General features: G+C 41.7%; 1 protein-coding gene across 2 annotated transcripts in view; it reads right to left on the bottom strand.

The window, feature by feature from the left end:
- Window positions 1-988: 988 nt before the first annotated feature.
- LOC310944399 (glycogen debranching enzyme-like) overlaps window positions 989-14373 on the bottom strand; it is a 93106-nt gene continuing 79721 nt past the window's right edge. For both annotated transcript variants that reach the window (XM_083910177.1, XM_083910178.1), the window contains exons 24-33: window positions 12861-12963; window positions 12154-12379; window positions 6738-6849; window positions 5422-5557; window positions 4966-5078; window positions 4081-4292; window positions 2322-2419; window positions 1558-1645; window positions 1351-1484; window positions 989-1250 (exon numbers count right to left, since the gene is read on the bottom strand). In XM_083910177.1, coding sequence (XP_083766303.1) covers window positions 1133-1250; window positions 1351-1484; window positions 1558-1645; window positions 2322-2419; window positions 4081-4292; window positions 4966-5078; window positions 5422-5557; window positions 6738-6849; window positions 12154-12379; window positions 12861-12963 — 1340 coding nt within the window. In that variant the 3' untranslated portion in view covers window positions 989-1132. The remainder of the gene's footprint in view (window positions 1251-1350; window positions 1485-1557; window positions 1646-2321; window positions 2420-4080; window positions 4293-4965; window positions 5079-5421; window positions 5558-6737; window positions 6850-12153; window positions 12380-12860; window positions 12964-14373) is intronic.

The following is a 14373-nucleotide window of genomic DNA, read 5'->3' as shown; positions in this document are numbered from 1 at the left end:
AAAAAGTGAAAAAGATTCGTATTGCTTCCATCACTGGCTGCAACGTGCTTATGGCACTCCCTACATATAGCGTGGTTTTGTTGCTCGTCCGATGATTTGTATCCAAACCATCTAGAAATGATTGAGCCACTGCTTTTTCTTTTACTAACCAAGACGCTCTCCGCACGCTCCGCAGACGTTGCTGCTTTCTCCATGTGAAGCTGAGTGTCTGTACCTGCCCCTCCCCTCTCTGTGCATGAAAGAGGGGCGGGAGGAGCAGTGCAGAGAGCTCCGGTCAGCAGCTTGTCTGGAGCAAGGATCATAGCGCTAATTTGAACTATATCGATATACGCGATATGGTCTAATTCCATATCGCATTTAAAAAATATATCGATATATCTTAAATATCGATATATCCCCCAGCCCTATTATGAGTGTCTATGAGAAGTCATGTGTTCAATGAGGACTCTTTTTAGGTGTGGATGCTTTTGTTTTTTTGTATAATCCCATCAGTTGATTTTTAAATTTGTGTCCTTTGAAGGTCGTCAAAAACCTAACACACACGCTTGCTTGCAGGCAGTTTACCAATTATGTAGGAGGAATACCATCCACAGAATATTAAGTCATACTCAAAGGGAATTGTCCCTAAAGGGTTAGGGTTAGCAGAGCAACCACATGATGCCCCGAGTGATAAGTGAAAACTAGCTTTGGTGGTATTAGTTCTATATGTACCTTCCTCTATAATAATGCTACTAGCTTCTTGTAGAGCCTACTGCATGGATACCTGCCAGTGTCATGCTCAAAAGTGATTCTCTGCCAGAAACTGATTTGAGTCCGTGGGAGCACACACTTGTGTGCATATTTTACCTGTTGAAATACCTGTACCTGTGTATTTATTTCGATGAAGCCATTCCATTTCAATGATATGGAAAATCCATTTGAGAATTTTCTTCCAGGAATCAATAATAAAAAATTATTTGTAAATTCTTGAATTTTTATTCATGTTACAAGTTCATTTTCAAATGTGACTCTTATGACCCAGTACTCTCAGGAAAAGTATACAGAAATAACAGATTTCATTGAACCTTTCATTGGGTTGTGTTAATTTGGTAGGCAGGTGCCATTGCTGAAGGTTTTGTTTCCAGTGTAGCAGTCAAAGATCATATAGGACCTCCAGAATGGTAGCGCTGGATGATGCTTGGCTTTCACAGCTAAAGGGGCAACACTGGCCATTCTCATTAGTCAGTCCGGGAAGACCCTTCCAAGGTGACCTGAAAGAAGACAATTCTTAGTATTTCCTACATTTGTAGTCTGTGAAACTCTACCACACCTCAATAAACATGGTAAAAATCTCAAATTGTGAAATCAGACCTCTCCAAGTGCACAGCATGACGAGACAAAATGTTTTTCACCAGGTTGATGTTTTTTTCATACGTCTCATTTCCCATTTTCTTAGCAAAGTAAAGTTTGGCACGCAGGAAGTAGCCAAGAGGCCATAACCACTCCTGAAAAAGAAGAACAAAGTAATCAGAAGCTGTATTATGCATGCTAGGAGGGGAATATGGTATTTTTGCTTACTGGGCCCTGATGATAGTTGAAGCCCTTAGCTTGATTGAACTTATCATTATCCAAGTCATTGTCGTAGACTCCACAATACACCATGTCACTGCAGAAAGAGGAAAAATATTGTCTCAAATTGAGTGCCATTTAAATCAAGAAATGTAATTTAGATTAAGAAATAAACTTTATTTGGGTGTGTCAAAACATAGAGAAACAACTGATAACAACTCTACATCTAATGTACTTGATAATGACTTGATTTAAAAAAATGTGGTAGACCACATACATTAAGAACTTTGTAACCGATGTTCAAAGTTTTAATCCTGAAAAAGCACAGACTAGACGATTGAGCCAAGACACAGGACCACACACTTGGCGTTTAATCAAACAATTTCATGGAGGAGATTCCAGGGATTTGGGATCTCACAGAAAGTCGTATGCATTAACATCACTTCAGAATATATACAGACATGGAGGCATCGTCAGTTAGTAGCTGTTGTGTGTGTGTTGTTTTGTGCTGAGAAAGGCAAAACAAATGTGGATGAAGTCATGGCTGAGGAGACTTGGCACATACAAGTTATGCTTCTAAACAAAAGTATGCAACCTCTGTTTCTAGGACGGGAATCTGCCCTATCCTCTAGTGTGGGGCAGGCCAGTCACTGTATTAAAAGATTGGGTATTTGTATTAGTGGATAAATACAATTAAAGTCAATATTGATTTTGTTGATTCTGTTGTGTTGTGATGTATCTGTTGATGTGAAGGTCAAGTGTTTAATACTAACTCAGGGTCCAAAGTCTTCATTCCCAGAGGTCCCAGCAACTTCTGCTCAGCTACATTTAGAGCCTCCCAAGCTCTGTCCACAGTGAACAGCTCAGGAGCCTGCCTCGCGCGCACACACACACACACACACACACACACACACACACACACACACACACACACACACACACACACACACACACACACACACACACACACACACACACACACACACACACACACACACACACACACACACACAAGATCTCTTTTTTAATAGACCAGTCCAGAGTTTAGGATATTGAGCAAAGGTACTATTTCACTTGGAACCTACATCGGGAATAAAGTGTTTAAAGTTTTATTAGAATTAGTCTCATAATTTATAAGTGATTTTCTAGGTTTTTGAAGTGTTGTTTGATGAGGTACTAACACATAGTTATTGCTGACTGTACTGTACATGCCCCCCCCCCACAGCGGCTTGCTTTTACTGAAAACATGGCTGCCAGTGGGGACACAAGGAAAAGGTCAGCGGTATTTTAAGAATAATGTTCAGCAGCAGGGGCTGCCGATGTATAGGGACGATTTGGGTGACGCCCTCCCAACTAGGAGGAGAAAGAGAATTTTTTTTCCTCAGCAATTCCAAAGATCTTTGGTACTAATATTTCTTTCAGCATCTCTGCCAGCAAATGTAGTTATTATCAGTGTTCCAGACATATTGTCTGTCATTGTCCAATCAGAATCGTCAGATTCAAGCCACGTTTTATGGTTCCGCCTCTTCTGGGGCGATTTGACTGACGTGAAGAATTGCCCAAAAATTCTCCCATTGACTCTCATGTTAAAAACTTTTTTTTAGAAAAACATACCCTCCAATACATTTTAATGAGGATTTATGTGCATGCACTAACGTGCTTACGTCATATGTAAATTGAGCAAAGAGAGGAGGGGATAACTTCTCTTCACTTCACGTCTCTCGATAAGTTGTTCGTCTCTGCTCGCGGCGTTCTCATCGAAGCGAAGCTCACTGTTTTAAAAATACACGGAGGATTGTGCTCGTTTAATCGGTCCCAGCACTAACGGATAAGTAGTTTGACCAGTGCCACGGAGTTCACGCTTTCATACGTGTTAGCTGTTTATGGCTCGTAGCAGCGGACAGCAGTCATTTGAAGCTACGTTCGTTAGCTTGTTTGCTAACATTGTTGATGTTTGTATTGCTCTGCTCAGGGTTTAACTGCAGGTTAAACTTTACGCAAATCAGACAATCGGACTGTTTTGTGTAAGAGAGTATTGTAAGATGCATTTATCAACACATCTAAAGATCAAATTCTGCACTTTCCTTTACACTTAATGAATAATTTGACTGCACTATCTTGTCATGTATGTTTGTTGGATGTATCTGGTAAAGGTTGTGAAAGCTCTTGATCCTTGGTCAGTTAATAAATACTTGACTTAATATGCTGCCCCTGTCTTTATGTGGTTGCTGGACACATCTTGTGTCCTGTTTAGATGTTTTACATCATACATTAGATTCATGTAAATAATATTTGTTTATCAAGTTGCCATCTAGTGGACACAATGAGGATTGTTAATCACCTAACAAATTGATACTGTCTTGCTTTATGCAACTATTGAATGGGTCACCTTAATCATTATCAGATAACATTGCCCTCCCCTGAAATTTTCTTCAAGTAGAAAGTCATTAAGGTCTTCATTATTTTTCAATGGAAACTGACTGATGGAAACTAAAGCTTAGACTGAAAAAATAAATAGGCTCAGTTACTTACCACCACCATGGCAATAGGAAAGTTAGGCCTGAGCTGGTAGTCACACCAGGGACTGGAAGCCCCAAAACTGTCCTTGTAGATGCCTCTTTTGTGGACCAGCTCTGGGTGTATCTCTTCAGGGTCCTGGGGATCATGGGAAATGTAGAACTTCTTCTCAAAGTTTTCCTGGATCTTATTATCCCACTCCACATATGACACAGAAGATGTCTGTCCTGAAATCAAGCATTTAGGTTCAAACAGATGGTTTAAAGCTGGTCATAGAGACAGTAAAATCCACTCATCTTTAAAGTTAAATGGCCAGAAATACTTAAAGAAGGGAAAGCAGAAAATTGAAACAAACTGTTTGCTGTTATTACTTATTACTAATTTACTTTCATTCAACCTTTCCAGTTGATCTAATGTGAACATGAATGCAAGGCTGGAGGGATGGAAACAGTCCAAGAATAATGGGTCACTGCAGCACCATCCAGTGTCATCTTTAAGAAATTGCATTAATCTGAATAAGGGAGTCTCAGATAAAGCCAAGGAATGGGACCAAACACAAAAAAACTGTTTATGTTCAATTAAAACTAAAGTTTACATCAAATGACCAGACCATAACTCAGCAACATCAAATTATGTAAGATGGTAATAAATATAAGCAGGTAAAGTTCTTTGCTCCAGTGGTTTAAAAGTGCTGCTATGTAAAACTACACTTTGGTGGAGGCCTATTGTTGTTAACAAGGCTCGCTGTCTTCCTATCAGCTGTAACCCTAACCCTAAGTAAACTGCTTCATTGTTGCATTGCTACATTTTTTTTGATTAAGACAAGATTTTAACTGGGAAAAAAAACAAAACAGAACATTATTGACCGGTGTGTTTCCTTAAAAACACTAATGAACTTACCTTCTCTGTATATGTCGACTCCTGCATAGGGGAAATGCCCATTGTTGTGGAGCTTCATAAGCCAGTGTACAGCAGACTTACACAGACCCACTATCTCCACCGTGGAACCATCCCTAATACATAAAAGATGCAGTAAACTTAACCATGTTCTTGGATGTGCTTCAGTGAATTGCGTAAATGCCCACACACACCAAGAGGCCTTCCTGCTTAATACCTGTGGAACTTTAATCGTGCAAACCGTGTAACAGATCTGACACACAAGAACATTACTGGGTCGTTTTCATTCTTTCTATACGGAGAACCTTTCAGGTTAGACTGGTTTCTAGGTTTACTGTTTTGCAATATGATAGTATGGAATGTTGGACAAACAAGTGTGTACTTCCACAGCCAAGTCTTTTATTGGCAACATAATCGTGTCCATTTTTTCAAGACAAACAAAGATGAGAGAAAAGGTACCTGGGTGTAGCAGGGATTCCTTTGTTGTGCGCCCTTTCACTTTCACCCATCTTGTTCATCCAAGTTCCACAGTTGAAACGGTTTCCTCCATAGATGAATCCAGTGCTGTGGTCAACTCCTGCCTCTACATTGAATCCTAATGAGGCAGGCTGCTATTAATGATGTGATAGGTCATGTGACTAGTTTATGTGAGTCAAACAAATCACAGTTAAAATAATTACTGCACTGGGAAAACATATTGTAACACTTCTGGTCTGACACAACTAAATCTGTAGCAACATTTGACCAATCACAGAGTTGGTCAGAGAGAGGGAGACAGAGAGGGTGCTTCAATTGACTTCAAGACCAACTCTTCATAAAGGCCCCTTTGGCGAAATGATTGTTACTCTAGCACTGGCAACAACTATTAAAGAGTCTAAAAGGCTGAGCCAATAACCACAAAACACAGGTCAGTATCATCAGAGAATTTCAGAGATAGACTCAGGTCATCTGTTATGTATGAAACAAGAGTGCATCTGTCTATGCTCATCTGATGAGTGGACCTCAGGATTCACAGGACCAGTATTTTTCTTGGTTTGTCTAGCAATCCTGTTCACTACAGCTTTGATAATTAAAAGATTTGACAGACATCACCCATGCATTTCTGTTTTACACATACATACAGACCATGTGTCCTCCACTTGTTCCTGCTAAAACAAATGTGGTTTGAATATTTATTTTAGATTAATGTTGATGAGTCACAGATGTTTTTATATTGTAATGCTATAGCTTTAATCCCGAATGAACATAGTTAACAAATGTTTCATTTCAACAGACGCATGTAACTGCGGTGGTGACGTTCACAATGCTACTAATACAGTGCATACTGTTTCTACAGGTTATATACAGGAATCCTGAAGTTCATTTCTTTGTAAGCCTTTTTCAAGATCTTCTCAAAATATTGTTAGACCTTATCTCCACTTCAAGCTGTAATCAGCAACACATATTTAACTTACAAAACAGTTTTAGTTTGCAATTAACTTAAATTTTGTCTGACTATTTTGGAGTTTATTTTATGCGATTTTGGATATTATTTTTCGCGAGGAGGAATGCGTTTACTAGATGGATAACGCCACGTGTATGCACGTGGCCCCGAGCCAATCTTGCAGGGCGAGCATGCCTGTGCATCGTTGATTTTAACAAATGCGGGGAGGAAAATACATTCATGCAGTCAAATTGTACGAACATAATTTTCCCAAAATTGATTTATAAACTTTTAACACTTTTTAAGACCCAGCGGACGCCCTGTTATAGTATTTTAAATGAGAGTCCAATACCTTGTTCAGTCATGTTGTGATCAAAGTGTGGCCATGCGTTGATCTCTCTGAACTGGATTCCCTGCATGTGACTCTGCATAGCCTCCTGGATTATGTCATACAGTGGCTGATCCTGAAGCAAAAATAAAAACACTCCATAGTTAGCAATGCAAAAGGCCGGGGTCATTAATATTTTATTTTTACATAGCTTCAAAAACTTTGTTTTAAAGCCTTGTTTACACGACATGATTTTTCAGCTTGATGTGTGTTTGATAGTGTGTTCAACAATTCCCTCATTCCCTCTATGTTGCTTATTGTGAAATATATTAAACTAAATCTAAATCACAAAGTCTCAGCTGTTGTTACTATAGCAGCCTACATGTGATTCTGTTTTTGCTTATACGCTTGCATACATGTGCACTAGAGACATCCTGTACGACTGGCTGTGTGATCGCACAGACGGCCAGCAAAGTGTCTTCTACACAAAGATTGAGACCACAGAGTGAAAACTATGAAAAGTGCGCTCTTGAGAATCTGTCAACACGTTTTACTAAAGTCTACTCGGATACCCTGTATTTCATTACGACTGTACTCGAGCCTCGTCATAAAGATCATTATGTATATGTCATATATGACATGATCCCACTTTCACCACACAACATTCATTATTATTATTAGGGTTTGCCCTGCTGCTTCGTGTTTCTCTCTCCCTCTCTCTCTGTAGGAGGCGTGGTTGACCTACTTTCAGTGAAAACGCTGGTGATCAGCTCCACCTGCGCTGCTCCGCCCCAGCTGCTCCTGATGTGCAATCAGGAGCCTTCTTAAGCCGGAGCCGCCAGCTCTCCAGCGTCAGATCATTGTTCTATACCTACTGGTAAAGTCCAAGTCTTGTCTTTGAACGCTGGATTCCTACTTCCTGGAAACTAACCTCACTTGTCCTCAGGTCGCCACGTCTCCTGCTCCCCGAGAGACATGGACCCTTGTCAGCGACTTCCTCCTTTCTCCTGGGCTTTCTGTCACTCAACTCCACCGTCGTCTACTCACCTCCTGCTCCACAAGTGACACGGATCCTCATCAGCACCTTTCTCCTGGGATCCCCTCCGCTCGACTCTGCCGTCGTCTCCTTTTCATCCACTCGGTGAGTGGCACTAATCATCATCGTCATCGTCACATTCGGCTCTCTCCAAGAACACCAGCTCTGAGTGAGTCTGTTTCGAGACGGAACCAACAAACTCACTCTGACTCTCGTTCTGCTGCAACTGACCTCACCCGCTGCAGCTGCACCACTACATACACATTCACCTATTGCTTTATTATTCTTTATCTGTAAATAAATATATATTCTGATCATTTACCACTCTCGTTGTCCGTCTGCATTCGGGTCCTAAAATACGCTGTCGATTCTTTATTAAGAATCCTTAACATAACGATCTGACTAAACACGGACCCGGCAGACAGCAACGTCCTCAGCCAGGATTTAACAGCCCAGCGCGCTATGATCGGTTGTCACGAAAACCTCTGAAGTAGCCACAGCTGTTCGCGATCTCTCCACTAGCCTAACTTCATTTGTTCAACAATCAACAGCCAGTCATTCGCCTACTAACATTATACCTAGCCTAGCAGCTACTTAAGCTCCCGTTTCTGCTACTGTGTCATGTGAACCATACGTCCCCATTCCGGAACGGTATTTCCGGCGAGATATGTAAATGCTCGAGTTTCTTGTTCCAGTGTTCCCTAGTGTTCAACCTCCAACCAACTACCTATCCCACCGGCAGTGCTAAGATAGCCTTTCTGGTCAATTTACTCTCTGGTAGAGAGGTTTTAAACAAAACCCCTTCGCCTTCAGTCACATTTAACGCTTTCTACAGTGATTTACGAAGGGTTTTTGATCACTCATCCCAGAACAACGACGCCGCTACCAGACTAATCGATCTAAGACAAGTAAATTATTCAGTAAATAAATATATATTCTGATCATTTACCACTCTCGCTGTCTGTCTACATTCAGGTCCTAAAATACACCTCTGCTCCAATCCTGTCCCATCCCGATCCAGAACTGAAATTCTTTATGGAGGTACATGCCTCCGACACCGGAGCGGGAGCGGTCCTCTCCCAGCGCAACTCCAGAGACCAGAAACTCCATTCCTGCGCATTCTTCAGTCGTTGCCTCTTCCCCGCCGAGAGGAATTAAGACGTTGGGAACCAAGAACTGCTGCCAGTTGACACTGGCTGGAGGGGGCTGCTAACCCATTTATTGTGTGGACAGATCACAAAAACCTCCCTTACCTTCAAAATGCAGAGCGGCTCAACTCCCGGCAGACTCGTTGGGCCCTCTTCCTGGGCCGATTCAACTTTTCCCTCACCTTCAGCCCCAGCTCCAGGAACGCTCTCTCTCGTCAATTCTCCCCAGATCCACCTTGTCTAGAACCGCCCGTACACTGCATTTCCTAAAACAGCGTTTTTGGTGGCCCTCCATGTCTCAAGACACCACGACCTTCGTCTCCGCCTGCTCCATCTGCGCCCGAGGCAAATCATCCAACCGTCCTCCAGCTAGTCTCCTCAACCCGCTGTCCATTCCCAGTCGTCCTTGGTCCCATATCACCGTTGACTTCGTCACTGGTCTTCCTACCTCACACAGCAACACCACCGTCCTCACCGTTGTCGACCGTTTCTCCAAGGCGTTGCACTTTATCCCTCTCCCTAAACTGCCCTCTTCTACTGAGACCGGAGAATTGCTGGTGAACCACGTCTTCAGGCTCCACGGGTTCCCTCCGACATTGTGTCCCACCGAGGCCCCCAGTTCGCTTCCCAAGTACGGAAGGCCTTCTGGTCCGCCCCGGGCACCTCCACCAGCCAATCTTCCAGTTATCATCCCCAGTTTAACGGCCAGACGGAGAGGGCCAATCAAAGTCTGGAGAGCGCCCTGTGATGTGTTGCCGCCCGTCACCCCACAGTGGTGGACTGTCGTACCTTCCTCCCGTGGGTGAAATACGCCCACAATTCCCTAACGTCTGCTTCCACCGGAGTTTCACCATTCATGTCTTCCCTCGGCTATCAGCCACCCAATTTCCAGGAGGACGAAGTGGCAGTTCCCTCTGTTCAGGAAAACCTGCACCGTTGTCAGGAAGTCTGGCTCCAGGTATAAGCCTCCCTTCAGCGCACCTCACTTCCTTCCCAGAAGGGTATATTTGTAGCATATAAAAATGATGTCGGTCGAGTTGTCAAATAGCCTAATAATAATAATAGTAATAATAATAATAATTATTATTATGTATCTGTCTGTTTGACCCCTGCACGGAAAGATAGTGAGTGATGAACTTAGTTCCACCATGCTGCAAATTGGAATGACTTAAGCCACCCCAGGAAACTAGAGCCCAGTATGAAATGACTGTAACTCAAATGTTAACAGAAAACAAGGTAGAAAGAAAAAGACAAGTACAACAAAAAATACACATCACAGAGAGCACTGCAACAATAAAAGCTGAGCTCAGAGAGTTAAATAATTTAACGCCAAGGCTTGATTATTAAGCCTGGGCTCCCTGTGTCATTTATCACGTGCTTGTGTGACCACGTGTTTCTAATGATGACACAGACTAGTGGTGGCTCGTACGTCCTTCTGGCGGAAGATCAAGCAGTGTGACTGTTGCTGGTCATTTATGTAATGTGAACAAAAGATTGCAAAGACCCCCAATCATGTGACAACATGCCATGTAGTGTGGAATACACAGTTGTTGGGGCATAAGCCTGAGTCTGTAATCTATTGTTCTTTACGAGTAAGGCCTATATGCAGACAGAATTACGCCTCAAACACGTGACTGTTAAAGGAATACTTCATTGATTTGCATGTGGCTTTCTGTTGCTAGAAAAGCAGTAATATTTTTTTTAAAAATGTGCTTCCCTCCCTCAGGTTTTCACTGAGCTGTAAAAAATCCGTTCTCCATTTTCCAAGTGGACCCTATCAACGTGTCAAATGGCTGTCTCCGTATAAAGTGAGTATTTTGTTTTATATTTATTTTTACCACCACAATTATCCATGTTTATATGTAACTTGTTATTTTTTCTTCAGGACAGTGTGCATGTAAAATAATCATTTAAATAAAATGAAAGGTTTTGCGCACAGACGTCTGCTGCGTTTGCACGTGGCATGACACTTATCACTCATCACCCGTCATTATTTGGTGTACTCGCAATACGTGTCTGTATGCACGTGTATCGGACCATCTTTTCAGTCTTTATTGCAGGCGTAGGCGACACGGTTAAGGCGTACACACACACACACACACTAACACTAACACATACACACACTGGTGTTTATGTTGTTTATAGCTTGTGTGACTGATTTTAGCTTTAGTAAGTGAAATGTATTGATTCAAATTACAAAATTTTCATTATGCATTAATGTTAATTGACTTTGGGTTATTTAACTTCAGTGAATCACATTTTTTAATGGATTTTTGTTATTTGATTCAATAAACTGTTACTTTTTATTCACTTAAAGGAATGCTGAGTCTTTTGTACATTAATACTGTGACAAACGAAGGTTGAGAGAGTCAGTGCTCGGATTCATACCTTCAATCCTGTTTAATTGGGATATCTTTTGATATTATAATCAATTATAGTGATTATTTAGACTGATTTTAAAGGCATAGATTGAATGTTTTAGGGTGGTGCCCCGATCTAAAATGTTCAAAATATTTAAAGGACTCATATTATACCCTATTTCTACAAGTTAACCTAGTTCCGTGGTGTGCTAATGAACATGTCTGTGTAATGCTATGGTCAAAATACCTGAATGAAGCACCATAGCAGCTCAATCACCCTGCCAAAGCAGTCTGTTCTGAACGGTCGGAGTGCCTGTCTCTTTAAATGCAAATGAGACACAGGAAACTAAGTTGGTGTCACTGAGGCTCCGGATATATTTAAATTGTATCAACTAGACACATAAATCCTCTGAAGCTGGAAGTTTGTGTATAATTCTGTGCTGCACTGTGCAGCCAAGAATAGAACAGTCTGACGTCAGATACCCTGCGGAAGTCAACATTGCGTGTGTTATATAAAGTACATTTTGCATAATATATCCCCTTTAATAAAAAAAGAAACATTTGTAATTTTTAATTTAGATTTTTATCAATCAAATTATTGCCACTATTGTTGATCCCCAACACAGTGATTTGTGTAGTTTGGACTTGGCTTAAATTATTATTATATGTGCACATATATACATACACACATATATACATACACATATATATACACAAACCATTCTTCTAATACAGTGCATGGTCAAGTTTGTAGTTGGGTGCTTTACGAAAACACTATTAACACAACTACTCTTGGTTTTTTTATGGTCATTTATCATTTGATTATGGATTTATCATTTGATTGTGGTGTGATGTACACAGAGAGGACACTTATAGAGCACAGCACACAGTCTTACTAAAGCTCCTCCAGGCTGATGCTCAGACAGGGTGTTGGGGTAAATCCTGGAGACTTGACAATTTAGAATGGAGATGCCATCAGGCACCATTGTGCAGTACTCCTGGATACTTTGCAACCACCACCACACAGCATCCCTGCTGTTGTAGCGAGCGCTGCCACCCTCATCCAGCAGGTTAGGGATCAGGCCGTAACACAGAGTTCCTGCAAATGCCAGTATGATGTTCCTGTGGAAAAACAGGACATGCTCAGTCCAGCGAAGAGAGATCAACATGTTACAGGAACAGTGATTCAATGACAAGGTGTGAGTGTACATTCAAATCCAGTATCATTACTTTACTCTTATTATGGGCTCTAACTGTTCACATAAGAGTTCACATATGATTGTTGTTTGTCATGGTGTTAACAGGAAGAAGATTGTCTTTGAAATTTAAAAATAGTATTAGTTATAAATCTGAGAAGAAATCTATTATTGCGCCAATGATGAGGTGAAAGTTTTGCACACAATAAGTGTTAGCATTTCTTGTTATTCATTAACCATTTAACATTCATCAGTCATGGGCAAAATTAATATGGAATGTATAGGTCATGACTCTAAGACCTGGAAGAAATAGTATCTGTTGTAAACTATAAACATGATGCTCTTTCAATAGTAAAACATATTTTTGTGGATGTATTCCATTAGTTGTGTGGCAGACTCAGACTCACCGAGCCTCCAGGTGTCTGCCAGTAAGCAAGAGCAGACCTCTCAGTGATATGAAGGTCTCACGACCCCAACAACGGAACATGCCAGCACAGAAGTGAGGAAAACCTGAAGTAAAAGACAAGCAAACATTACTTGAGCATTTGTGGCCCTGCATGAATCACCAAAGTCCCTGATATAACAGTTATATTATTTGAACTCATCATGTAAACATGATGAGACTATTACATGTTTGGTAGTAGTATTATGTAGCCTACAGTATGGTGACTACACAGGAGTGAGACTATGTTGATGAGGTAGAGGGATTTAGGAACATAATGGACAGTGATACACAATATTATGTTATGTTTAAATCAATTGCACAGGTGTATGGGAGGAAAGCTTTGGTTGGAGACAAATTGCTATTGATTGTTACTAGTCATTTTGGATTGGGCTATTGATGGCTGGTTTTGGATTACAAGCTAAATCAACAGTAGCTTAGATTGCTGGTGAATCAAGAGGAGAGTAGCTGTGGGAATATTAGCAGGTCCTGGTCCAGTAGTAGCAGTGGTCATATTCAAGGATTCAAGGTTTTTTTTATTTGTCACATGTATATGTTACACGGTAACACACAGTGAAATGAAAATTTAGAATTAGAATTTGTTGTAAATTTTAGACTGAACATTAACTTAAAATTAACTTTTTTTTTTTTTTTTTTAACCTGTCCTGTCCAGTACCTTGGGCATGCACTATGGTTGACTGCATGTCTGTTGGTGTTGAACAGATTTTGCTGTTTGCAGGGCGAGTGATTACAGCGCTGTAATGCCCGTCCTGCTATTTATGTATTTATTTTTATTTTTTATTTATTAGGTTGTGTGGGAGGACCGGGCCAGACAGGGGGGGTGGGGGTGAGGGTGGGTAGACAGACAAGGGAGGTGTGAGAGAGATGGGGAGAAAGAGGGAGAGATAAGAGAGGGGGAGGGAGGGAGAGAGGGAGGGAAAGAGAGACACTAGATAGAAATTAGTAGCATAACACACTAAGGCAGTAATGACAACATTACAACATTAATAACACTGATATGCATTTGTATTACAGTACCATTAGAATTTGTTCACAACCACATATAGATAAGGTGATCTTGTTTATAACGGTTGTATCAGTTTATATTGGTTCTATCATGAACCAGAGTTTGTCTGTGTGTGTATCTGTATGTCTGTGTATTCGCGCATCCATATATATGTATGTGCGGAGGTTGTCACTTGGTGTGGTCGGGAATCGGTGGTGAAACCGTGTCGCCGCCCCCCAGCCCCCCGGAAGGAGACCGGCGGTAACCCAGGCACACGGGGCGTCCACCAGCCCCCCGGGCCCAGAGATACCCGCCGCCGCCCGACCCAGGGCCAGCCGCGAGTCCACCCCGCACAGGACCAGGTCAGGGCGCCGCAGAGCCGGCGCCCCCCACGCGCAGAGCACGCCCCGAGGGGGCAGGAGACGACGGCACCACAAGCACAGACCAGCCCACCACACGCCGAGGCAGGTCC

The sequence above is a fragment of the Microchirus variegatus genome, assembly GCF_963457635.1.
Source record: "Microchirus variegatus genome assembly, chromosome: 2".
NCBI classification, from domain to species: domain Eukaryota; kingdom Metazoa; phylum Chordata; class Actinopteri; order Pleuronectiformes; family Soleidae; genus Microchirus; species Microchirus variegatus.
The sequence above is the reverse complement of the archived record's forward strand: the minus strand, read 5'-3'. Positions and strand labels throughout refer to the sequence as shown.